The 26226-nt window shown below is 42.1% G+C and overlaps 6 protein-coding genes across 6 annotated transcripts; 4 read left to right on the top strand and 2 right to left on the bottom strand.

Moving 5' to 3' along the window:
* Window positions 1-13: 13 nt before the first annotated feature.
* Window positions 14-1243, top strand: C922_02348 (hypothetical protein; the record flags this gene model as incomplete). Its single annotated transcript, XM_008817947.1, has 1 exon — window positions 14-1243. One exon carries the CDS (start codon window positions 14-16, stop codon window positions 1241-1243), a length of 1230 nt encoding a protein of 409 aa, XP_008816169.1.
* Window positions 1244-2279: 1036 nt separating this feature from the next.
* Window positions 2280-5452, top strand: C922_02347 (hypothetical protein; the record flags this gene model as incomplete). Its single annotated transcript, XM_008817946.1, has 2 exons — window positions 2280-2327; window positions 2555-5452. The coding sequence occupies 2 exons, from the start codon at window positions 2280-2282 to the stop codon at window positions 5450-5452; spliced, it is 2946 nt and encodes a 981-aa protein (XP_008816168.1).
* Window positions 5453-7636: 2184 nt separating this feature from the next.
* C922_02346 (hypothetical protein) lies at window positions 7637-10306 on the top strand (the record flags this gene model as incomplete). The annotated part of the gene is made up of 1 exon (XM_008817945.1): window positions 7637-10306. One exon carries the CDS (start codon window positions 7637-7639, stop codon window positions 10304-10306), a length of 2670 nt encoding a protein of 889 aa, XP_008816167.1.
* A 3192-nt stretch (window positions 10307-13498) lies between these two features.
* Window positions 13499-15577, bottom strand: C922_02345 (hypothetical protein; the record flags this gene model as incomplete). The annotated part of the gene is made up of 1 exon (XM_008817944.1): window positions 13499-15577. One exon carries the CDS (start codon window positions 15575-15577, stop codon window positions 13499-13501), a length of 2079 nt encoding a protein of 692 aa, XP_008816166.1.
* A 1056-nt stretch (window positions 15578-16633) lies between these two features.
* Window positions 16634-18166, bottom strand: C922_02344 (hypothetical protein; the record flags this gene model as incomplete). Its single annotated transcript, XM_008817943.1, has 1 exon — window positions 16634-18166. One exon carries the CDS (start codon window positions 18164-18166, stop codon window positions 16634-16636), a length of 1533 nt encoding a protein of 510 aa, XP_008816165.1.
* A 1821-nt stretch (window positions 18167-19987) lies between these two features.
* On the top strand, window positions 19988-24914 carry C922_02343 (DNA-directed RNA polymerase I subunit RPA2; the record flags this gene model as incomplete). The annotated part of the gene is made up of 2 exons (XM_008817942.1): window positions 19988-21599; window positions 21820-24914. The coding sequence occupies 2 exons, from the start codon at window positions 19988-19990 to the stop codon at window positions 24912-24914; spliced, it is 4707 nt and encodes a 1568-aa protein (XP_008816164.1).
* Window positions 24915-26226: the final 1312 nt, after the last annotated feature.

Below are 26226 nucleotides of genomic sequence, written 5' to 3'. Positions count from 1 at the left end.
GCCCACCTTCAGAATGAAGGGAACTTACGTCGCGCCGACAAACACAGACATAAAAGCTAAGAAACACGAGTACGCTCTCGTAGGCGTAAGAATCCTGTCAGTAATTGCAACCGCAACGTATGTCGTACTTTTTAACTTCCTAACGACCAACTTCTTAACATTGGGGGACGAAGAAAAGGGAAAACATGGCATAGAAGAAGAGGAAAAAAACATCCTCAAGGATGACAAAATTTTTATGAATTATTACAAAGCATTTAGCATAATCAACATTGTATGTGGCACCTTTCTAATCCTTCTCAATTTGTTGAAAATATTTTCAACTTTTCGAGTAAAATGTTTTTGCATAAAATTATTTAGCTTCAAGAAGTACATAAGATTGATCAGCCTCCATTTGGACATATTATTTATATGTACCATTTTTCTGCAAAATTTGGAAAATCGAACTTTTTTCTGTAACATCGAGAATTATATGTACTGGTTTGCTAGCTACGATAAAGAGGATTTGTTTCTCAACACAGGAAGTAATTTATGCCGCATGCATAACTATGCGTTTGTATTTCCATCAGTTTTTATATTCCTATCGATGATTGAGTTTATAACCTTGTACTTGAATACAGACAGAACGTTTCGAAAAAAATTCTGCCTATTCTACGTAAAACTCTTTTCGGCGTATCTATACCTAGGACTATTTTATATATTTTTAAAAACAAAATCCTTCTTTAAAAGAGTTTTGTCAGAATATAATATTTACGATTTGAACAATTTGAGTGACACTGTGAAGATAATTATTTATTCAAGTCAGAAACATAAGATTTATTATTTACACCTGCTCCTCGTGACTACCATAATTTCGGCTATCCTGTTTTCCCTGTTGAGCTATTACGATTTGTATGGAATTTTAAGATCGTGCAAATTTTCCCTCCTTGTTAGCATTTTAACAAATGTCTGCACATTAATTTTTGTAGTTAGCCAAGTATTATATTCCAGCTACCTACTTGAAGGAAACCTTCTCTTCTGTTCTTATGAAGAATACTTGCAGATAACTCAGATTCAGCATGGCCACACGGCTACGACTTCCATTGCTCCTTCCAACACGACCGAGACCAAGTGGTTCTGCAACCTGAATTCGTTTCTGTACGTTTATTTATCAAATAACTTTGTCTCTTTGTTGACCTTCATTTCGGACTTCATGCTCTCCGCCTACATGGTCTTTTCCACCAAGTACGCCTCGAAGGCGGTGTGAGAATTTAGCAGCAAGCGCCTTGGCGCTGTTCGTAGGGTACTTCTTACCGGCGTTAGGGTACCTCTTCCCGCGTATTTTCTCAACCTGTTCATCCTTTTTTTGTTCCGCATGCATCCTTCCCCCCCAGCCGCGTTACACATTCATGCGTTTACAATTTTTAGTATTTTTTTTTTTTTTGTTTTTTTTTTTCGGGTGAGTGGATTATAGCGTGGTGTTCCTCCTATTTACGCTGAATGCATACGATAGTTCACCCGCCCCTTGTGATTTCATTTGTCAAATGTATAAAATTAGTAACCATTGATGCCAGGTTCCGACAAACGGATTTTTTCCTTATCCATATTGTGCTGTCATTTGGTGAAAAGTTTTTATATGCAACTTTACGTGTTTACTATTTTGAAAAAGGATTAACAATTAAGAAAATTTTTTTTTTTAATTTATCGAACGTGTCACTTTGCATAAATGTTGTGCCATAGCTGCTGATACCGTTCGTGTAAAATTGGAACAAATGGGTTGGGCGACGAGGCTACTTCTTCCGCTGTGATTTTAGTGTCGTGTCCCGTTTTTCGTCTTACCTTTTAACCGCTAAGCATCTCCACAGAAGGAATCAAATCGAGGCAAAAAAATTCCATTTCAAAAGTGAAATTGAATAACGCGTCGTTATTTACTCAAATCACTGCTCATCCAAGGAAGAGAATCTCAAAAAGTAAACCACTACGCAGAGACCATCAGGGGGAAGGTTTACAAAACGCAGGTGAAAAAGGAGTACACACATTTTGGACCAAGCATAGTGTAAAAAAAAAAAAATGCATCCGCCGAGTGAATATGCCTACGTCAACTCACCCCCCCAATCACAAATGTCAGAAGGAAGAAATCGTAATTTTATCATAACTGATCAGTCGGTAAAATTGTGGATAGCACACACTTGTTGTGCAACGCGAATTTTATACTTCAACGTTCATATTTTTTTTTTTTTTTTTTTCTTTAATTAGTCTTTTCCTTCGCATTATAATCCCATAAGAATAAAGCTTCCACGAAGATGGGACAAGGACAGGGGAAAAATCGGCTTGTCGTTCACGGAACGAATGTAAGGTATTGTAAATGTGGGCGCAGATTGGAAGGTCACGTGTTCCCCCTTTTACACACGTATGTATGAGATTGGAAGTACCACAGTGTGTTCAAATGTCCATGTCTGAGCAGTAGCATCTCCTAAGGACATACACACAAATAGCAGCGGATCAGTGGCCCCAAACCCAAAATTGAACTTTGCGCTCAGCCGCGCATTTATCAACGTCGTCCCCTTCCCTTTTGCAGGAATTCTTAATAGGAAAGAAACAGAAATTTTCCCTGATTAACATAAAAAATTCAGCACACATTAAGGATATTTACAGCGGGCCAAATAACCTAATAATTATATACGAAAATGACGACTTTGAAATTGTAGGGTTAAATAATTATGGGCAGCTGGGTCTGGGCGACAAAACGAATAGAATCAAATTGACGATCAATCCAATTTTGTCCAAACACAAAGTACGAAAGGTGTCATGTGGGTATGAACACATCATTGCCTTAATGTGCAACCACAACGTTTTCGTCTGGGGAAATAATAACTGTGGCCAATTAGGTATCGGAAATAACACGGATGAAATTTCTACGCCACTGCTCATTTACTTTCAAGAAAAAGTCATAGACATTGCGTGTGGTAAAAATCACTCCCTTTTTTTAACCGAATGTGAAGATGGAAATGGCGAAGGTCACTTGGGTGCATCCAAGGCGAAGGTGAGGGAACAAGAGGGGAAATCCCCCTGCATGATGAAGGGCAAAAAGGAAGTGGGCTCAGGCTGCCTCAACGGGCTTGACATAAATATTAATGATGGGGAAGTAGGTAGCAGCCACAGTGGGGAGGGGGAAGAAGAAGGCGACGATCATGATGCGGATGAGAGTGCGAACTACTGCGCCGATTCGCGTACTGACTCCTGTGCTGACTCCCGTGCTGACTCCCCTTATGATTCCTGTGCTAACTCCTGTGATGACCGCCCCAACTGCCACATCCTCGCCTGCGGCTGCGGGGAAGACGGAAAACTGGGCTTCAAACGCGAGGAAAACGTGTACTTCCCCAAAAAAATAGAATTAAAAAAAAAAATGAAAATTACTAGCATACACTCCAGCTACAACCACAACGCCATGCTAACGAGCAAAGGGAGATTATACACCTGGGGGGGCAACCGAAATGGAGAGTTGGGCATAAAAAGCAACAAGTCAAGTTATAGAATTAAAAAAATTGATATACCCCAAAACGACACAGTGGTGAAGGTATCCCTGGGGAAATTATACTCAGCCTGTTTAACGAAAAATCATATCTTCTACGTCTGGGGAAATAACATTCGGGGGATTAAAAAAATGAGCAACATGGCCAATGTGCGCATCAGACATTTCGCATGCAGTGACGATAATATTATCATATTGACAGAAAATGAAAAATTGTTTCTATTTGATTCTTGCAAAAAGGTGCAATTCATGAATAAACTCCTGAATACGAAATTGGCCCATCATAAGAAGGGAAGCAATAACCTTATTAAGTACAACTCGGTGGGAAATGGATGCAACTATTTATATGCCTACATTACTATGGGCACGAAAGATGATGTTAACGTCAAGGTGGACCACTTTATTGTGGAAGAAAATTGTGAGGACCGCCATTTGGTGGAGCATGCGAAAAGTGCAACTACTAACTTGGAAGGAAAGAAAATGTCCTCCCAGATGGATAATGAAGAAAAGTTGGGAAAGGCTCAAATGACTGGGTCACTCTCTTGTCAGATTGATGCGAACGAAGGTGTCGATCTTGTGGATTCCCTGGGGAATGGAACCACTCAAGATGGTGTGTCTTTTTCAGGCGCAGGAGGAGGAACAAAAATGGGGAATTCAGATAATTATGCAGATGATTATGCAGTTCGGACAAAAAAGGAACTTGAAAAAGGAGAAAGGTACGAAGGCGGGGCGAGGGATGAAAAGTGCAATGGAGTAGGAGCGGGGCAAACTGGAGGAGAGGAAGACACATTCGCCCGAGAAAGCGATGCAAAGGACGGATTGGAGAAAAAACAAATTACGGAGGAAGAGGCATGTGTCGACTTGCCCCTTCTTGAAGTTAATAAGGACAGGCACTCCTTAAGTACATTCAGCAAATTTAGGAAAAGTAAAAAGAAAGTGGGACAAAGCGATGTGTATTCGCAGGGAGAGCACGAAGGGGGGCAAAAAAGGGCAAACAGGAACAGCACTACTGAGGGCGATAATATACACCGTAATGGACGCGATAATAAGAGGGACAGAAAAAAAGAAGCCAAACGCAGGAACGGTGTAGAAGATCACCTCATCCAAAACGTAAGTTATATGAAGGCAAATTCGATAAACACTGAAGATGTAACGATGGGGGGGGATTACATACTGAAGCACACCGAGGACATCATTAACAGGAATAGGCATTGTTTAGATTACCTATCATTTGACGGCAAATTGGGGTTACACTGGGACAGTTTTGGTCACAAAAAAGGACGGAGTGCACAAAGGGGAAATAAATCTGACCGTAAATACAGAGGGGGACACCCCATGTCCACGACTGGGGAAGATCAATACGCCCAGCTAAATATCGTCCTACTACAGGAACTAACGAAACAGAAAAAAATAAACATCGTTTATTGCCACCTGCTGAATAGGCTCCAGAGGGAGCTAAACCAGTTGAGGGAGGAAAAAAAAAATTTTAAGAAAAAAATTTCGAATCTGCAAAAATTTGCAAATTTAAAGCGAAATGTAGCCCCAGATGTAGGGCAGGAAAATGAAGATGCCATTTACCATTTTTGTTTAGAAGGGGGAGCGAAAAAAGGTGCTTGTGCTGCTATGTATAATGGTTGTGCTGGGCGGGGAAATTACGTGCATTTGGGGGATGCAGATAATGATGACTTGGCAGACTGCGGCAATGGTGACGATGGAGGCAACGACCACCTCCGCTATGACCGCTGCCATGAGAGCGGAAATAACGGGGGCACCTTTTCACTAAACCAATCTGCGGACCTAATAAATTTCACAAGCGAAAACGCGCCGGGGATACCAAACAACTTGCAGGTTTTGGACGAAGTAGCCCCCCATTTGTTCCTCAAAAGGAAAGAAGAGGATAATGATAAACTGAACAATATCCCAATTTTTTTTTTGCATAGTTAGGAGCAGAGGTTCTCTTATCTTGCTTCCCTATTTTTCCTTTGTACATTAAACATTCAAGTGGGAAGAGAAGGAAACGTTTTGTCATCCTCGGAAGAGGGGGTGCGGGGCAAAGCACGTTAAGAATGCGCTGTACATATATGTTCTGGAAGGAATATACGCCAGAAGACTGTACATAAATAATATATAAACGCATAAGGAGGTACTACGTACGCAGGTACCATTTGCATAAAGCATATATACATATGCGCCGCTCCGACTCCATGAAATCGGCCTCTCCTTATTTCAACAAAAGACAGCATCATTTCATTGTGGGTAAAATAAGTTGGGCCCCCCTCCCTCTTCCCCTTTGTAAAGCTCCATTTTTTAGTGGGCTGAATTTATTTCCCTTTCGCGCATGATACCTTGCGTTCGCGCAGTACGCAGTTTATGCAGTATACGTGTAGGGGAACGAAAATATATCTACTCAAAGCCGCGGATTTACATGACTACACAAGTATACTGCTTCTTCTTTTTTTTTTTTATGCCCCTCAAAATGTTGTACAACAAATAATGCTCCTTCCGATTGTGCTAATTTTGACAGTGACCCACGATAGGCGCATTTGCTCGCCGTAGAAATCTTTTCCCCTGGAGGTCATGATGCGGCTGGAAAAAAAAACGCCCCGCATGTGATCGTGGTACATGTACGAATGTACCTCTGTACGCAGTATATGATCTAAATATATCCTATACGCATTTGTGCACGTTTATGTATACTTCTCTGTTCATGCCCAATTGGTCTCGCTCAAAGAAACATACGACCCATTGCTCCCCGATCATCTAAGCGCTACATGACGCTTCCACATAGGAATATATATGTTCTTATTATATTTATATATATATATTTGTTCGTATTATATTTATATTATATATATCTCCGTATTATTTATATTTATATATTTTTTTTTTGTGTGGACGAATACTTGAGATACTTTGCAGTTCTTTTTTTTGTTTGAGCCGACCTCAAAGCATCGTTGCAAATAATTTTTTCGTGCATTTTTTTTTTTTTATTAACGCAAGTTTTAAAAGTATAAAAAATTATAAAAAATTTTTCCTTTTATATGGAAATGTTATATTTATATACATAATATAGATGATACTTTAAGTATAGATATTTTTACTTGTAAAAATAACTCACCAAAATTTGCTTCATTTGGCTATTATTTGTTTCTCTTCGCATCGCATGGCATTCGTTTGCTTCGCTTCTCCTTTGATTTGCTTTACTTTGTTTCCCGTTGTTATTTTAAAAAAGTTGTTTCAAACTGCCGATCCAACAAGAAGGGAAAACCCATTTGCTCGCCTTCGCTGCGTAGTAAAAATTATGTTTACGTAATAAAATTGATTCTCTTTACCCACGCTTCTTCAGAAGCAAAGAAACGCCACGTACGGCATACGCCTTATCCACATATGTATTTTATTAGTAGATAAAATTCCACATTACATAAACGTAGTAATGGTATTAGGAAGAGTTTGCTGTTATTTTATTTTTCTGATTTGATTTCACTTTTTTATTTTAACCCCCCATTGATACGTATATAATATATGCGAAATATGTATAATACAACTTCACCATTCTGGCAACTTAACGTCTACTATTTTTCCTCCCCTCGCTAGCTTTGCATCAACGCGTTTACAATGCTTTGACGAGTATTTTCCACAGCCGAATACGGCAGCACGCAGGACGACCGCTTCGCCACTCGAGCAGCGTGTCTCCCCGCCGAGCGAAGTTTTGTTTACGGAAAATGTTAATGCGCAGTGACCCTTTGGCATTCCTTTTTTTACCTTATTCGTGCCATTTCCAACCTCTCCACCGCGCTGCATCGTGCGTGCAGCCCGCGCATGAGAATGCACCCAAGTACATTTCGCCTCTGTCAGTTGTTTAACGGAACATTTATTTCTTGTAAGAGTGATACATCCTTTTTTTCCCATCTCCCAGAATTTGACCGCATCCATTTGAAAGGAGCGAGGAGGAAAGGACAACGGAAAGAGAAAGGAAAGGAAAGAAAAGGAAGACGTACAAACGTACGCACGCGCAAACGTACCCTTTGCAACCACGTATAATCTTTCCCAACGTGCAATTCGCCAAACGAAAATACGCGCGTGCCCATACGCCACCAAGCCAAATGATGGTAGCGAAGGACGTCCAAAATGAAAGTTGACGCTTTAAGTGACATTTTCAACCTGTACGAGAAGGCCGCGCCGAAGAAAAAATGGTCCCTTCTGTTGACGCTGATCACCCTGTTGGCCGCGGCATCAGGCCGTGTAAATGGCTCCGAATTTGATTTCCCAAAAGAGTCAATAATAAACGAACATAACAATTTTAACAGTCCCAAAGATGAATTCAATTACCCCGATAAAGATCCCTATGAAGAGAGAGGATTAACGTTAGGTGGAGTCAAGTTGAAATTTGAACATCTCGATGAAATGAACAGCGCCTTTTTTATGCACAATAGGAATAAAATAAATATGATACAATACCCCGCCAATAATCCCATACAGGACAGATGCTTTGTCTACGAAATCGATATGACTAATGACTTGTTAGAACCCATTGGTAGTTACCAAAAGCTGAAAGACAAAGAGGACGAAAATTTTATTCAATCCTTCGAAAAGAGCGCAATGAAATATGTCAACGGAAATGACTCCTCCTCTAGCCCAAATTATTTTCTAGATATGGTCAACATGGCCTACCTAAAAGACAAAGGCAGAAGCACAAAGAAGGGGGCAAATAGGGGAGGATCTCCTGGATCTTCTGTTTTAGAACCAATTCCACCCTGGGATTCAACATTGCTAATTCCTACTCCAGTAGGTGGGTCCCGAGTGGGACCATCATCCTTGGGATCAACAAAAGGATCACCAAGAGGTTCCCCGATGTCTCTTCCAGTGGGTTCGTCAATGGGTCCATCCATGGGGCCAGCCGTAACAATGCCTATGCCAGCTGATGGCTCCCCCATAGCTGGGCCTTCGATGCAAGAACCCACGCCCATTCAGACGCCACTAGCTTCTGTGGAAGTAAAGGCAACAGAAAAAACTGCAGAGCCAACAACAGATCGGATGAATGTGGATGCTGCAGAGAACGTAACAGAGGAAACAGCAAAAAAGGTGCCAGATGAGACAGCCTCCAATGCAACAGATGAGACAGCCTCCAATGCAACAGATGAGACAGCCTCCAATGCAACAGATGAGACAGCCTCCAATGCAACAGATGAGACAGCCCCCAATGCAACAGATGAGACAGCCCTCAACGCAACAGATGAGACAGCCCCCAATGCAACAGATGAGACAGCCTCCAATGCAACAGATGAGACAGCCTCCAATGCAACAGATGAGACAGCCCCCAACGCAACAGATGAGACACCCCTCAACGCAACAGATGAGACACCCCTCAACGCAACAGATGAGACAACCCAGAGAACCTCTGACAAAGTGGTCGAAAATGTGGAATCTGCAGCAGCCGAGAATGCGGAAGCACCTGCCGCCGAGAATGCAGAAGCATCTGTCGCCGAGAATGCAGAAGCATCTGTCGCCGAGAATGCAGAAGCATCTGTCGCCGAGAATGCAGAAGCCCCAGTCGCCGAGAATGCAGAAGCACCAGTCGATGAGAATGCAGAAACTGCCCCAACAGAGGCAATCCCGTCCACCACAGAAGCTGTTAATGCGGAATCCCAAAAAGAAGAAGGTAGCAACACACAAGACGCTGCTGGTCAAAGCGCTAAAAACACTGAAGCGCAAACCCCGATAGACGCTGAAAAAGGGCCCATTACAGGTGCATCCGGAGTGCAACCAAACCCTTACCTAAGCAGACGAGACATATTGAACAATGCATTTGAGAGGTATAGTCAATACTATGACGAAATGAAAGCCTTTAATGACTCATTCCTATTCGCCGCAGTGATGGATGGTCATAGCGGAGAAGTTATCGCAGACATAGTGAAGAGGTGGCTAGGATTTTACGTGAAGAAGCAATTAATGGAAAAGTTAAGAAATAATGATAACCAGGTTTTGACGCCAAGTGATATAGTAGCAAGTCTGGAGGAAGCCCACATTCAGCTAGAAAATGACATTTTAAAAAAAGCAAAGGAATATTTCTTTCAGGGAAATGCCAAGTACACAAGAGTTGGTTCTTGCTCACTCAGTGTCCTCATCGATAAAAACTATTACTATGTTAGCAATGTAGGGGATTCCAGGGGATTGTTAATAAAGAAAGATTCCGTAGTTAGGTTAAATAATATACATAATGCCACTGAAATAAATGAAAGAATGAGATTAATTCAGGAGCATCCCAACGAAATGGACGTTGTTATGTGTAAAAGGACCGTCAGAACTGGAAATGTGAAATTCTTTGAAACCTTTGGCTTAACTGAACATGATACACAATTGCAATTGTCTGATTTTGATCGATGTTTTGTGAAAGGACGATTACAGTGCACAAGGACTTTTGGTGATTTTCACTTGAAGCATAAAATCTTTGCATTTAATTACAAAAAAAATAAATTCATCGTTAAGGAGCCACACTCCTTTCCCTACATCTCGGCCATTCCCGAAGTACTTAAAATAAGGAGAACTGAGGATGATGAATTTATCGTATTGGTATCCGATGGAATTTCCGATGACTTAGGTGACAAAAAAATATACGACATCGTGAAACAGTACAGCTACTCTGTGAAGAAGCTGTCGCAGATTATTATTAAGTCCGTCTTAACGAAGGCCTGCATGAAAGCGCGCTTGACCCCCAGGGGGATGTTGACGTGGGTAGACCGCGATAGTAGAAGGAAGTTCTTCGACGACATGTCGGTGGTTGTCATTAAGTTGAAGTGAAGAAACAGAGGTGAAGAAGTGCAGGATGGAACGATCGAAGGAGCGAGCCAGAGAGTTACCTAGAAACGAGTAAGCGACGAAGCCCTCGAACCCTGGATCGAACAAACAAAACCGTCGCATGACCGAGGAAGTGACTGCCATGATAAGCTTTAAAACACCCCCCTTCCCCTATGTTTTTTGTCCTGTGACATTTGTTTTTCACACATAATATTTGTGATTAAAATTCGTACTTTAAAATACACACTCACACATGGAATTTTTTTTTATTTTTTCTTTCAAAATGCGAAAAGTACAGTTTTACTCAATATGTATATCCTGTGCGCAAGCACAAAAAAAAAAATAAAATATATTTTGATATGTACGCGTATGCATATGCATGCACAGACGCATATGTTTCGTTATTTTATAAGCCCATAGTTTTTGTTACTTTTAATGTGGTTTTATGAGTTTTTAATCAATTTTAAGATTTCTTTATTTTATTTCTATTTTTTTTGTTAGTTCCATTCTTTCATTCAAACTATGTAAAACTTTTAAGAATATACACAGTATTATTAGATTTTAATACCGGTATTGTGAAAAAAACATCTACCGTGTTAGTCCCATCATGGGAGGACAACACAACCCTCCGCTGCGCTCTTTTCTTTTCATTTCTGTGCCCGCGTCGACCGGAACGGGCACATTTGCGCAGCCCGCCGCGCCAAAGAAGCAGACCCCCTCTTGGGATGAGAGGAAAAAAAAGGGGGGACAACCTTACGTTGCTCACTTTATTTTGCAGCATTGTAACATTGTTAAATATGTAGGTGGAAATAACCACGCATAATTGCTTTTTCTTGTCCTTTTTCGCCGTTAAGCTTGTGTTATTCCACTAGAAGTGCATCTGTACGTGCAGGGGAACGGCGGCAGGACGGGGTCGCAAAAGAAAACATTTCCTTAGGGAACGGAGGAATTGCTTTCCTTTTGGCGATTTACCTGACACAAAATGGTCAAATTTAAGGAGGAGTTTAATCCACAGTTGATCTGCAAAAAAAAAATTAAGACCACGATGGGTAATTGCAAAGTGAAATGCCCCAAAGCAGTTACGCTGGCATTATCACGTCGTTGCTTCGTCGCCACGTTTCTTCATTGATACGTTCTCTGTCCACATCAGATGTTTTCAAAGAATGCTCCGTTCATCAAGTCCGTTAATGTGTAGACCAGGACAAGCATACACACATGCACATGCATGTAGATGCGCATGCTCAGCCTCACCCAAACGTCTTGCCAAGTATGTCTAATTCTTTACATTAAAAAGGATGATATATATTCTTGTCAAGTTCCCACAAAAAATTAAAAGGTAAGACTCAAATGATAAGTTTCCCGTGCTCTGGTTTTTGTAGTTTACGTAAATTTGCGGTACTTTGGAGAAGCAGCCCGGAGGGGGATGCCGTGGGTTCGGGGGGTTGGCAAGGTCGTAAGTTGGCAAATTGATAACAGGCTCTCCGCTTCCCCCCAATAGGTGAGAGCAGGGGCATAATGCCCACATTTCTTCATTTAGAAGAGTAACTTAACAGGGCAGAAGCCAATCCGAGGGGTAGAACCAGGGCATCGGGAAAGAGCAAAACAAGGAACAAATTGAACAGAACATACAGGCCGATCTTTAAAAAATTGACACGTCTTGAATAACTGTTGCTGTATTTCCACATGAGGAGGACGATTAAGATGTTCTGTATGTCTGCAAGGAGGGGAAACACATAAAGGGTGAATGGAGGAAAAAAATGGACAATATGGAGAGGAACAAATGGACAATGTGGAGAGTAACAAATAGACCCTATATAGACCAACAAATGGACAATGTGGAATGAAACTCTTGCGTCTTGCGTCCTCTTCCTTTTTTTCCATAGACTCATTTGCATGCGTCGACAAACTTTTATATTTTTCCTCTTTTTTAACTTATCAGAATAACATCGACGAAGAGATTAATGTTCAGTTTTTCTTTTATAGAAAAGAATAATCAAAGAGGTAACTACGATGATCTGAGAAAAACGTGGCAAAGGACAAAATGGGTAACACCCCACCCTCTCCCTCTCTCTGACTTATTACGTTAAGCCGCTTGGACATAAGTAGTGATCGTCGGTCTTCTTTTTTCCGCCGCATGTTTCGGCTTCACTTGTCCATTTGGAGTTATCCCTCCGCGGGGGGGAGACGGCTCCAGAGGTACACGCACATACATGTGTGTATACATATACGTACGTATGCACACGTATAGCTAAAGGGGGTACCACTACGTAGACCGACGCGAGGATAGCCGCTGCATTTTTCTTCGAAACGATTTTCGACAGCTGCGGAATTTTTATAAAACAAGACCCGATGATAATGGAATGAATGAATACCCTATTTAAAACCTTAAAGGAGAGTTCATTAACAGGAAAAAAGAAAACAAAAAAAAAAAAATTTCCAACGAATGCGGTACTACACATGCACTCACTAACGCGTGTAGACATGTTCACAAAAAAAGATTTTTTTTTTTGCTATCTTTACTGATGCTGTGTTTTGTTTGTCCTAAAAGCCTTCTGAGAAGATGTTAAGGTAGTGGCTTTTCATTTTAGCACGTTCTCGTTTTCTGAGGGAGGTGCGTCGTGCGGGCTGGCGAAAGTGGATCCCCAAGGGGAATGTTCTGCGTTATGTGGGGGCTCCTCAGAGTAGAGATTAAAGAGTTCGCTTTGCTGTGAGTTATCCTGTGATCTCTCCTGTGAATTCTCCTCTACTTGACTCGCGCACACCCTGCGCTTGTCCACTTACAAAAAAGGGCTGGTTGGCTAAGATGCTAACCACGTGATAGCATGATCCCTCCGTTAGCAAAATGAACATTGAGAAAGTCGCGAACAGTACACGACAGGGCTCCAATTTTTTTCTTTTTCTTTTCCCCCCCACACATCCGGATTCAAGTGTGGGTGCACCTTAAAAGGGAAAGCGCATAGTGCCCTGCAGACAACGCGATGGGCTCTACGAAGGCGGAATTTATCTCTGTTCTCTTAAATGTTTTAAAATTCCACTTGAAAAAAAAAGGAAATGCTGAACTTCTTACTTCACACGGGTGGCACTTGTTTAGCGCCTTTTTCAAGACACCTCGGGCTTCGCACCCGTTGTGTCAAAGCTGTTCGTACAGACACTCCGCGCATATGCACTCCTCCAGGGAAATTTCGCTCAAGCGCGCTAACCCTTCTTCTTCCTCACTTTCCCTTTACCCTTCTTATCAGAATTTTTAACGTACACATAAATGTAGTAAAGGAAAAACTTGTTGTACATAATTATGGACGATTGGGTAGAAGAAATTAGAAACATTTTTATTTTGTAAATGCTTTGAATATTGCATTGGTTTGTATTTAAGCTGAAGGAGGTGTCATCCCTACACTTGATGTTGACGACGACCAGTTGGTAATGCCCATTTAAATTTAGTGTGGCTTTTTCTAGATGGTTTTCCTCGTTCTCTGTTTTTAATCCTGCAAATGTACTTTTATATTTTAGGAGCTTCTTATCCGTGACCACCTCTACTGCGTAGTCCACGTTGTCGTATGCCGTGGCTTCGAACATTCGTTTGAGAAGGTTCATGTCTATGATGTCTCTGTAGTGTTCATTTGATAAACTTGCATTGGGAGTGCTACCTGCCGGGGGAATTCCTTCACGCACGTCCGGGCTACACACACTTGCATTGCACTCGTCCTCGCGCGAGGCACTCTCCTTAGGTTCCTTACGTACATCGTTCCGCTCGTTATGTGTGGCATCATTTCGTGTGCCCGCGCTGGCCTTTGCAATGGCACTCCTACTGCCACTCGCACCCGAGCTGGCACTACTATTCGGAGTGACACTAGCACTCCCACTGAAAATTGCGACTCCCTGTGCCTTCTCCTCCTCTGGAGTTTTCTTCTTCCTTTCCAGCACGTACAAAACGTTGTCCCCGTTTATGCACAAGTCTTGGGGCTCCACCCCCTCAGCCAAGTTTCTTCGAAACGAGTTCACCTTTTCGATGACCATTTGGGCATAACTCTGGAGGAACAAACTCCTGTATAGGATCTGCTGATCCGAGGTGGACAAAAAATTGTTCTTATGGAAGTAGCCCTGGTAGAGTAGGTGCTCATATGATATAAGTTTGAAAATATCAAAAAAGTTTTCCCTCTCATTTTGGTGAAGGAACTTTTTTATTTTTTTCACTTTGTTTTTTCTTCGCGTCTGCAGTTTGAAGTTTTTGAAAACGTCTCTTTGCAGCTTCTCCATGAGGTTGCCCGCGTGGGGGGAGCGCTCCGGTTGATCACACATCGGAGGTTTCTCTACCTTCTTCGGTGCTTCCCTCAGGCGAGTTTCCCTCTCCTTCATCATCTTCTCCAGTTTCTCATACGCTCTAAGGAGTATCCCCTCCGCGCTGGAGGTCTCTTCCTTGAAGGTCTCCTCAGCGCGATTCTCACTTTCCCCACTTTGCACAACCGCTTTGGCGTCTTTTTCTCCCTTTTGTTTTTCAGAAGAGGTTTTTGTAATCCCCCCTTTTTCACCTCTCACAAATAAGAAGTCGAACAAATTGTTAGTAGTGCTGCTTATGCTTTCTTCCTCCTTTGCTACCTCCCCGAAATTTTCCCCAACGGAGTTAGCGCAAAACATGTAGCCGTAGCCATCCATGTTATTGTTTATGAAGTACCCGACGTACAGGAACGGATAAAAGTAGTACAAGCCAAATCCATTAAACATATTATTGTGAAACTCTCCTATATATATATTGACCTCCTTCAGGGGTACATATAAAAAATTTCTTAATTTCTGTGTAGACCCTTGGTTGATGGAGCCCTTATCCCTAGACAGTGTATGGTGGATATTCATGTAGTAAAATAAGTTGTGAATATTTTTGTACTTTATCCATATGCCTTTTCTGTAATTGCCATTTTGGAAATGCCCTGCAAACATTTCGTTTGCTCTGATGTACTTTCCCTGGCCATGGAAAATGATGCCTTTCCCAGGTGGCCCTTCCTGTCCCGAGTTGTTGTCTGAGGCGTTACGGTCAGTGATTATGCCTTTCCCCGCGCCATCATTGGTGTCCCCATGTGGGTCCCCATTTGTATCGCCACTTCTATCCCCATTTGTTTCCCCCTTTTTGTACCCCTTTTTGCTGCCATCTTTTCCTTTATTTAAAGTGGCCCCACTATCCGCGAGCGCTTCACCATGGCTGGGTTCATCTTCTAGGACATACTCGCCGACGTACAGCGTGCAATCTCGGTAAAAGCATCCTCTCAACGCCTTCTCGGTCATTAACCCGACACAAATATTGTAATAAATTTGGCTTTTCCCTCGAGGGGTCCACTTTTTTGTTCGATTCGCTATTTTAGCAAGCTCTACACAGGGATACTTAATGATGGAATTTTTTTTTTTCTGCAGCTTCACACTCTTTTCTCATTAGCACACGTCCGAATTAGTTAAGCATTTTTTCCCTTCCATCACCGAAATGGTTTGGTAAGGCGGTTTAATATTCCCCTTCCACAGTGTTACTCTGGTGGAGAAAAGACAAGCGTACTTTTGTGTGCATAGCTTTGCCAGCAAAAGGGAGGGAGGGGCGCACGAAGTTACGAACGCGGAGGAGGTCTGCTCCCAATGGCGCGACTCTCCCAAATGATATTCAAACATAAAGTGATGAGACGTTTCCCTACCGTGGCTTTTCGCATAATAAAATACATAAAAAAGAGAGAGAGACAGAGAGAAAAAGGGGATTCTTTTCATTCCAGAAGGCTTTCGTATCGCCGATTCTGTGTGTACGTGGGGGAAGGACTGCCCTTTTACGCTTAAAAATGGCAGTTTCCTTTTCGTCCAAAAATGGATACCCCGGCATGACTTGCCATTCGGGGGTACACTTGCAGCGAGAAAGCATTACGGGGTTCCCCCCTCCAATGTAGCTATTCCCATAAGGCACGACGTTTGGACCCTCTAACTGCTTGCACTCGTATGTTTAGTTTTCTTTTTCTTGCATACATTTACATGACCCTGTGACGGCGGAGAGCCAACTCCATCACGTCTGCACATGCGGGCGTGGCAAAGGATAACCTGTCGCGACGATCACCTCTGCATAAAAATGACACGTGTTAAATGGATGACCTGTCGAAGGGCGCCTCCCTCGGGGCCTCTCCCTCGGGACCCGTTAAGCTGCGCTACGTGTTTTTACTAGTTTGAAATTAATGGATATGACAAAAAAAAGGAGCATAAAATGGGCATCCAAATTGGAATAAAAGGGGCAGAAAAACGAGTCCCAATGGATCCTCCTCCCCGTGAAAATGCAAAGCGCAGCTCGTTCGCCGGTTTCCTCACCGGAACAGGCTACTTGTTAATGGTAAACAGGTAAGTAATGTTCCTCTTAATTTCGTACTCGATGTCCTCGTGCGTATCCTCGTCAAAGACCTTCAAGACGTTCAATTTGTGCGCCAGTATGTTGGATTTTGCCTCAACGGAGAAGGGGAAGACGCTTTCAGGCTTGGACTGAATGGAAATTTCAATTTGGCAGCTCTGGTTGCTCTTCAGAGCATCTACCTTCCACGCTAGTAGAATGCCGTCATGTTCAATAATGCCTTTGTCTTTGCTAATAATTTGTGGCTTACTAGCAGAGGGGCACATTAAATTGACGTTCAAATCGTATATCACATCATCAGCGTTCTTTCTTTTATTTTCAATTTCTAAATTTAGGAGAGTACTTTCATTGTCTTCACATGGCCAGCAACTAATGTTAAGTGGTATGTACGAATCGTTGAGATGATTTATTTTCCATTTGAGTAAAGGATAAGTTGTATTTACCCGAAAATTCTTCCCCTTGTCTTTTAATTCCAGCACATTAGAGTTATACTTACTTTTGTCTAATATGGGGTGTATCTTAGCCTTATCTCCATACTCGTTATCCAATTCTACGATGACTTTTGAATACTTGTGATTATTTATTTGCATATTGAACGTTCCTTGAATGTCCAAATCGCAGAGGGTTCCTTCCGAGCTTAGAGTACATATGATATTTTCACTTATCACAATGTTGATGGGTTTATCAAAGAGGGCATTTACATTGATGTTTGGCTTATTGATCATTTTGTTACTTTCCACTACGTTTAGAATTTTCACTTGCTCTTTTTTGCTTGAGATTTGCATTCCTCTATATGCATTGAAGCTCTCATCAAGGATAATATCACTGGGCTCCTCCGTTTTGTACAGAAAGTTATCCATCATGTTTGTGCTGTAACCCATGTTGGCGTTGTAACCCATGTTGGTGTTGTAACCCATACTGCTGTTGTAGTCCACGTTTGTGATGACATCATTGGAGAGAAAACTGTTAGTACGATCTTTTCCCTGTTTTTGTCTATTCTTTTCCAACTTGGAAGCAATAAATTTCCTTCTCTCTTTTTCTTCCTTCTCCTTATTCTCCCTGATTATTGTCTGCAATTTTTCCTCATGTGATTCCATTTCAATGTAGGTTTTTATTTGATTAGTATTCACTATTTCTCGCACTCCATTTTTTATCAACTCATCGATGTAGAATATGATGGTAAAGCATTTTTTCAAAATGGTACTTTCGTTGATGTTGCCTTGACATAGATCCTGAATAATCTGACTAAGCACTTTAATTATTTCCAAGTCTTCTATAATATTCGAATTGATGTTCGTGATTAGGAAGATATAAATGCTATCCAGTGGCTGGTACACATATCTCACTTTGTCCGTTTCTATGTACGTGTGGTCGCTCCTCTCCCGTTCTATTAGATTGTGAAACGGGATGGTTAGTGAGTCTAAGTCACATTTGCTGATATTCTGGAACTGCCGCGAAACCAAGATTTTGCTCTTCGTGCTTATGGCGGCGCTTAACACAGTCATTCTCGTCCGCTAGATTTGTTTAACTTCTCTGGTGCCAATGCGCTCACAGCTATCACGTGGATTACGCCAACCAGGTTTTGTAGCTAACCGGAGGGACAAAAAAATCAACCTTTGCTTCAAGCAAAAAAAAAGAAAAAGATTCCGTTATGTCACATTCTAGAAATGCCAATGTGGTTGCATGGAAGGCTACCTAAACACACGGGAAGGAAATAGCACTGACATGGGGGAACAACAATGATAAAAAAATGTCCTTCCCCGGATGATGGAGAAAAAAAACAAACAGGAAGGATTAAACGGTGCGCGAAGAAACGGTCACGTGATTAACGCAGTTCTGGTTAAAGCGGCGTGAATAAAAGGAAAGAAAAAAAGTACCTTTCTGTTATCACTCCAAAAAAAAAGGGAACCCAGAAAGATACAAATACGTAAGAATACATACGTACGTCATCACATGCATTTTACGTGTGTCCTCATGCGATATGCAAACCCAGTGGGGGAAAGGGGGGCCAAAACTGAAACAAGATGACTGGCACAGAAAAAGGGGCAAGTTCAAATTCGACGGAAAAAAAATAAGGTAAACTCACTCTCGCGATGAAAAGGTTATGTGTATTTTGCGGTTCGAGCAACGGGAAATCCTAATCGGTAAAAGTCAGTCCAAGTAAAAACGGTTCGTGGTTCATAACCATACGTAGTTGTGCGGTAAAGGAGACTGGGTTTGCTCGCTAATGTGCCATCCTTCGGGCGCGTGACTAGCCTAATGCAAGAACGGGAGGAAGAAAAAAAAAGAAACATAAACATAAACATAACCATCAATGTGATATATGCAATACAAACAAATGGTTATACGTGTGGTGCCCGTTTGTACATGAAATTATATTATGCAGCCATGCGCGTATGCGGCAGTTTAAAAAAAAAAAAAAACGACCCAAAATGGCGCCATAACCGCAGTAGCAACAAGAAGAGCCGTGGGGACGATATTTGCCCCCCGACATGTAACGTACGTATAGAAGATTTTTTTTTTTTGTACCATTCTTCGTGCTCGTTCAATATGCCATTTGTAAAGCAATTTTCGAAGCACACAAATAAATAAAATAAAATACGCAAGGACAATACGTACATTAATGAGTATGATGTTCTCCCCTTTTAAACGCTTTGAATTAATTTCATTTTAATCGGGCGGTCTGCATTTTACGACATCTTTTAATAAACGTTTCGTCATTTCACGGCAACTTTACGTTTGGCCAGTCTCCCACCGTTCTGTACATCCCATGGATGCTCAATCGGATGGAGAAAACTGACCGACCAAGTTGAGAAACCAGAGGGGCATTTTTAACCTTCCCCTGAAAAGAGAGCCTTCCCAAATCCTTCCTCGCAGGACCATTTTTGTTTTTCCTTTAAGCCACCCTGTTTGGTTATACCAACGGGGTCAGTAAACGTTTCAGCGTGGCGACATTTTCTCGCCATTTTTTCTGTCTGCGAAAAATTTGTTCTTTCTTGTTGTATGCTTCACCCCCCGAAGGAGCATCATAAGTTTGCGACTGACTTAACGTCTTTTGCGTTCCGAATTAACCCCAAAAATTATGAAAGCGCGTTGAAGAATAGAATCTCGGGAGTGTTTACTATTTACGGCGCACAGGGGGAGGGATATGCGAATTTGTTCATCCACGCAGGAACGTGCATACCGCAGCAGGTTGGTACACGTGAGGACCCACGAACAGGAGCGCATCTGTGGTCGACTGCACAGATAAGGCCCCTTGCAGGAGGCAAGGCGAGCATATAAGTAAACGTTCACGTAAGGGAAAAAAAAAAAAATCGTAACGGAAGATGTTGCAGAACAAGCAGGGAGTGAGCGGCAGGCCCGGTGGCGCCGCGCGCGTGAACAAGGCCAACGAAAGCGTCGGAGGAAACCCAAGTGGTAGCCGCAGCAGTGCCAGTCGTCCCAGTGGCAGCCTTCCCAGTGGTAACTGTCCCAGTGATAATCGCCCCAATGGAAGCGGCCCCCTCGCTGCGGAGGCGGAGGATCTGAAAAAAATAAACCTGAAAATTACGGACGAGGAAATCAAGCTTCATCTGAAAATAATCGAAGCGTTGTACCCTAATATGAAGCCCAAAGTAGATAGACTAATCAACGGGACGTACAACATTTTCACCAAATTCTTAATACAGTCTCATATAGACGACTACAACTCCTTCATCAATGTGTATATCAAGAACATGCCGGAGACCATCCCCGTGGTGGAATTTTCCCCCAATCTTAACACATACGCCACGCAAAACTTTAACAAGAAATCAACAGATTCGATCAAATTCTACGTAAGTGACATAAAAATAAAAAACCCCGTGTTGAAAAACGACAAGGGGGAAACAAGAAACGACTATCCCTATTTGTGCAAACTATCAGCGAGAACGTACGAAGGAGAACTTACTTTAAAAATTAACAAAAAAACGAATGATGAAATAATCAGTACTACCGTCAGTGCAGGGTACATCCCTGTGATGGTCTTGTCAAATCTGTGCAATCTGAGCAGCTTAAATAAAAAGATGCTACCCCAGAAGGGAGAAGACGAAAGCCTATTAGGAGGATTCTTCGTCATCTCAGGACATTTAAAAGTGATAAGATATGTAATTCACCCAAAGTATAACACTATACTACTTAATGAGGAGAATAAAGTCCACATGAATTGCCTACTAAATGATAATTCCGTTTATGTGAACTTTCTGTCTTGTCCCAAATTTGATTTCTTTACCTATGGTGCTAGATACCAGAATTCAGTCGTGGCAATCCCTCTGCATGTTATTCTGTTACTCTTAAGTCCCATCAAGAAAAAAAGCTACCTATTCAATAAAATGAAAATGGGGATCAAAAACGAAAATGCAGTCAAGTACATAGAGCAATACATCCAATCCATATTTATAAAAAATGGACTAAACGAAAAAGAAGTGTTCGAAAAATATAATTTGAAGTATCTAGGAAGCTCTTCCTATTTCAGGAGGGGTATATTTCGTTATAGTCTCGTTTCTGATGAGAAAAAAGGCAAGACAATTCTCAAGTATGTGATTCTACCTCACATCCAGAGTTACTCAGAGAAATTTGAAACTGTTTGTATGATGTTTAAGACGTTAATTTTTAGCAAGTTTAAGTTAATCGCTCGAATTAATAAGGACTCGCTCGAAAACCACGCAGTCACGACGTGTAGCCATTTGCTGTCAAACTTGCTGAAGGAGCAAATCGTGACTTGCCTCAGCCGCTTAGCTTTCAGATATTCCCGGAGCTTTTACAAATTTTACGAGAAAAAATATGACTCCTTTAAGGTCATTGTGAAGCAGATTTACCTCCGTTACAAGGAGATGGTGATGGACGAGCTGGACGAGCAGCACCTGAACTCCGTGCCGCTGCAGGGCGATGACTCGGATGTTGCCAAGCCAACAGATTCAGGTGAGGAGAGGCGATTCGGTGTGCGTCAACACGAAAGTGCATCTCGAGATGGACTCTTATGAATTTCGAGATGGACTTTTATCCATTTCTAGATGGACTTTTATCCATCTCCAGATAAACCCTTATCCATCCCGAGATAGACCCTTATGCATCGCGAGATAGATCCTTATGCATCTCGAGATAAACCCTTATGCATTTTCTAATTCTTCATCCCCCTCAGGCAACCAGCTCTCCATTAACCACAAAAGCCAGGCGGTGAAAAAGCTCCAGTCCATCTTCATCGGCGAGAAGGAAAAACTCTTCAACAGCGTCGAGAGCTACGTTCGGGAGCTTTACAACGACAACCACCTCTTCATAGAAATCGCAAAGTCCTTCACCACGCTCAGTATGCCCATCATATTCTTTTTCAAGACAGGAAATATCTCCTCAGAAAATATAGGGTATCAGCAGAAAAGCGGGTGGGTTATCGGAGCAGACGAAATTAACAGTCTCCGATTTATTACGAATTTTCGAGCAATCCACAGGGGATGCTTTTTTCAAGACGTTAAAGTTTTAAGTCCAAGAAAATTACTAGGGGAATCATGGGGGTTCATATGTCCCGTCCACACACCTGACGGTACCCCTTGCGGTCTGCTAAATCATTTGTCGCAGTTTAGTTACGTGCACAATTCGGCTAGCAACGAATCACACAAGCTGAATATAAAATTATACCTAAAAAAAATTGGAGTTAACGTAAATCTGGATGATACTAGTGGTATCCCTACAATCTACGACGATCAAACGATTCCCATCGTGGTGGACTCGGTTCCCATAACATACATAAGTGAGCAAGACTTCAACAGAGTTGTCTACAAGTTAAAATATGCCAAGAATCATAACCTCTACAATTTAAAAGCCTACTTCGAAATCAATGCCTACTTGAATGAACCCCTCCTGATGAACTCCATAATAATTAATACCTTCCCTGGGAGATTGATTAGGCCCTTGTTTAATTTAAAAATGAAATGCATAGAGTATATTTCCCCGTCTTATCAACCTTACGTAGCTATTGCCATAAATTACGAAGATATCAGGAAGAACAACCTAGCTAGAAGGATATTAAGGAGGAAGGAACGTTTAGTTAGGTCCAAAAAATGGGCGCAGCAAAAAATGACCATAAAGGAGCAGTATTTGTTTCATGCCAGGAGGAAGAAATTTGCGTCGTCCTCCAAGGGGAGTGCTCTGCAGAATAGAAGTCCTGTGGAGGGACCCGGGGCGTCCGAATCGGCGATTAGCAGGAAGGTGCTGCAGCTTTTGGAAGACGGTGAGAGCGACGAGGGGGACCACACGGATGGGCAAGAGGACAACACGGGTGGTGAGGACGAGTACGTAAGCAGCTCGAACTATGAATCGAGCGGGGACTCATGTGGAGAAGGAAGTGATAGCAGAAGTGACGGTATAAATGACGGCACATGCGACAAACGTGAGGGCAAACGCCGCCACAGCGTACCGCCCACCTCCTACACAGACAGCGACGAGAACGCAAACCTCGACATCTACGAGCAAATGCCGCAAAAGTTCGAATACATGGAACTTAAAGAGACGTCTTTCCTGTCCTTCTTGGGATCGCTGACCCCCTTTTCCGACCACAACCAAAGTCCTCGTAATATTTACCAGTGCCAAATGTTGAAGCAGACGATGGGCATACAAAGCTTAAACATCATGTATACATTTACGAACAAAATATATCGGATGATAACGCCGCAATTTCCGCTAGTTGTCACAAGAGATTACGAACTCTATGGGGTGGATAATTTTCCTAGTGGCACCAATGCAGTTGTGGCCATTTTGGCGTACACCGGATACGACATGGAAGACGCACTGATTATAAACAAGTCCAGTGCAGAAAGAGGTATTTTCAGGACCCATATATACAAAACGGAAATTATCGACTTGGAGAAAAATCATGGCCGTGGAGAGTTTATACTCGGAAATAATGTTAGATACACAAACAGCAATGCCGGGACCAGTGCGAATGGCACGAACAGTAACAACACAGCGAAGAGTAACTTAAAATTTCACTACGAACATATGGGTAAGATGTTAAATAAGGACGGCTTGCCTCGCGTGCAACAGAAAATAGTGGAGTTGAATCCGCTTTACTCCTATATCAATAAAGCAAACGAACTAACCGTGTATGAGAAATTTAAAGGACATGGAGAATATTACGTAGACTGTGTAACTAATTACAAAAGTACGAGGAATCAAATTGCAATCGTCCGATTACGCACGACAAGACCACCTCTTGTGGGAGATAAATTTGCATCAAGACATGGACAGAAGGGAGTTGTTTCCAGGTTGTTTCCACATGAAGATATGCCCTTTTCGGAGAGTGGAATTGTCCCCGATGTCATTTTCAACCCCCATGGGATCCCCTCACGTATGACCATTGGTATGCTTATCGAGAGCATTTGTGGAAAGGCTGCCTGCATCTACGGCAAGAGAATTGACGCCACTCCGTTTAGGAAGTACACGCAGCAGAGAAGTTTCAACAACGAGTGGATTGACAATTGTGGCGTTAAGGGCTTTCTCGAGAGGGAAAAACCAGGCAAGAACAAAGAGCAAAACAAAGGCGAAAAGGGTAGTAGTGCCAACGCTCCTGCGCAGGAGGTTGATCACAGCCATAAAGAAAAAAAAAAAAATGACCTCCCCAAGGAGGAAAGCCAAAACAGCGCAAAAACCAATATCACGTATGACGAAAAAATTGACTACTTCGCAAAGCTGCTGCTAAACAAGGGCTACGATTATTACGGAACAGAGTTACTCTACAGTGGCATATACGGGGTACCCCTCCAGGCGCACATCTTCTTTGGCGTCATTTATTACCAAAGATTACGACATATGGCTTATGACAAGGCACAAGTAAGGCGAACAGGACCAATCTGTAACTTAACCCATCAGCCCCTGAAGGGCAAGAAAAAACATGGGGGAATCAGATTAGGAGAAATGGAACGAGATGGGTTAATATCTCATGGTTGCAGTTTTATAATTAATGAGAGGTTTCTCATGAACTCAGATGGACATGAGTGCTTTGTTTGTCCCCAGTGTGGACTAATCCTTTCCCCAATTATGCAGTTCACCTGTAGTGGCGAAATGGTTAAGGGCAGAAGCATTGGTGGGAAGAGTAAAATAGCCGTTTGCAAGTCTTGTGGCGTTTCCTGTAAAATTGTCTATGTGCCATATGTCCTGCGCTATCTACTAAATGAGTTAATTTGTCTAAATGTGACCATCCGGCTAAATATCAAGTCGGTGGAAAAAATGTTTGACATGAAGTAGGGGGGGAGTGACCAGCGAATATCCCGATCATCCATTTGTGCGGTCATTTAGTTATTTGTTTTTATTCATTTTTATTTATTTTTATTCATTTTTATTTAATTTTTTTTTTTTTTTACGTTATGTGGGAGCCCACCACCACCACGTGTGACCAACTCGATTTCTTTTCGTTTTGCGCGCTAACCTAAAGGGCTTTTTTGCGTGAAGGAGGACATGGAAAAATGGGCAAATGGAAACAAAAATGTTTCACACCCCACTCCGTGCCCATGCACGTATTGAATATTTTTCCCCTTTTGGCAAATTGGGAAGAGAAAGAACGGGCAACGCTGGCGTCGTAGGGGTATTCATTCTGCGGCGCCCTGTGCCTGCACGAAGGCGCGGCTTCCCATGCAAGGCGTTACGAATAATGCCCTACGCATAAACGTGAAGCTAATACCTGCTACGCTAGAACGTTCCTTTTTGCTAGCCCCTCTTTGACCACCTGAATTTTCGCAAAAACAAGTAGTCTTTTATTTTTGTTTGAAAAAAGCTGTAACCTTATGTAGGCACTTCTCTCAACAGAAGTAGTATCCTTTTCAAAATTAACCTTTTTAAAAATGACGAACAACGGTATGTTTTGCACTTTTTTTTCAAAATGTGGAAACTCTTTTTTTCCCGTTTTCCAAAGCGGCGCGGCTGTTTTGCCTTTGTAAATATCACACCGACATATCAAAGATAATCGCGCTTCGGCCGTGAGTTCAAATTCGCATTTTTCCTTTTTTCCCCATTTAAGCGACGCGAGAAAAAGAAGAACATTCGACAAGCGAAAGGCGCTTCACGTCCCCGTGCGCCAGCAGGAGCAAGTGGCAATCCATGCATACATGTACACATATATATACGTTTTTGCATATTTACGCGTTTGCCCAACGGAGGGAAAAAAACTCTTTTAAATACCCTCATTTGGTCCACTACCATAAAAAAGAGTTCCTTTGCGGGGACACTGGCTCATTCCGCCCATCACTTATCTAGGTAATACCAAAGTGGAATTACATTACAATAATAAGTGTTTTTTTTTTTCTTCTTCTCGTGCCGCTCAAGCACAGCTCTGTACATAACTGCGCAGCGTCGTCATGGAATCAAAAGAATGTTGCAAAAAGGTTTCTCCAAAAATGTTGCAAAAAGGTTTCTCGCAAAATGTTGCAAAAAGGTTTCTCCAAAAATGTTGCAAAAAGGTTTCTCCAAAAATGTTGCAAAAAGGTTTCTCGCAAAATGTTGCAAAAATGTTTCTCGCAAAATGTTGCAAAAAGGTTTCTCGCAAAATGTTGCAAAAAGGTTT

The sequence above is a fragment of the Plasmodium inui genome (genome assembly GCF_000524495.1).
Source record: "Plasmodium inui San Antonio 1 unplaced genomic scaffold supercont1.8, whole genome shotgun sequence".
Classification (NCBI taxonomy): domain Eukaryota; phylum Apicomplexa; class Aconoidasida; order Haemosporida; family Plasmodiidae; genus Plasmodium; species Plasmodium inui.
The sequence above is the reverse complement of the archived record's forward strand: the minus strand, read 5'-3'. Positions and strand labels throughout refer to the sequence as shown.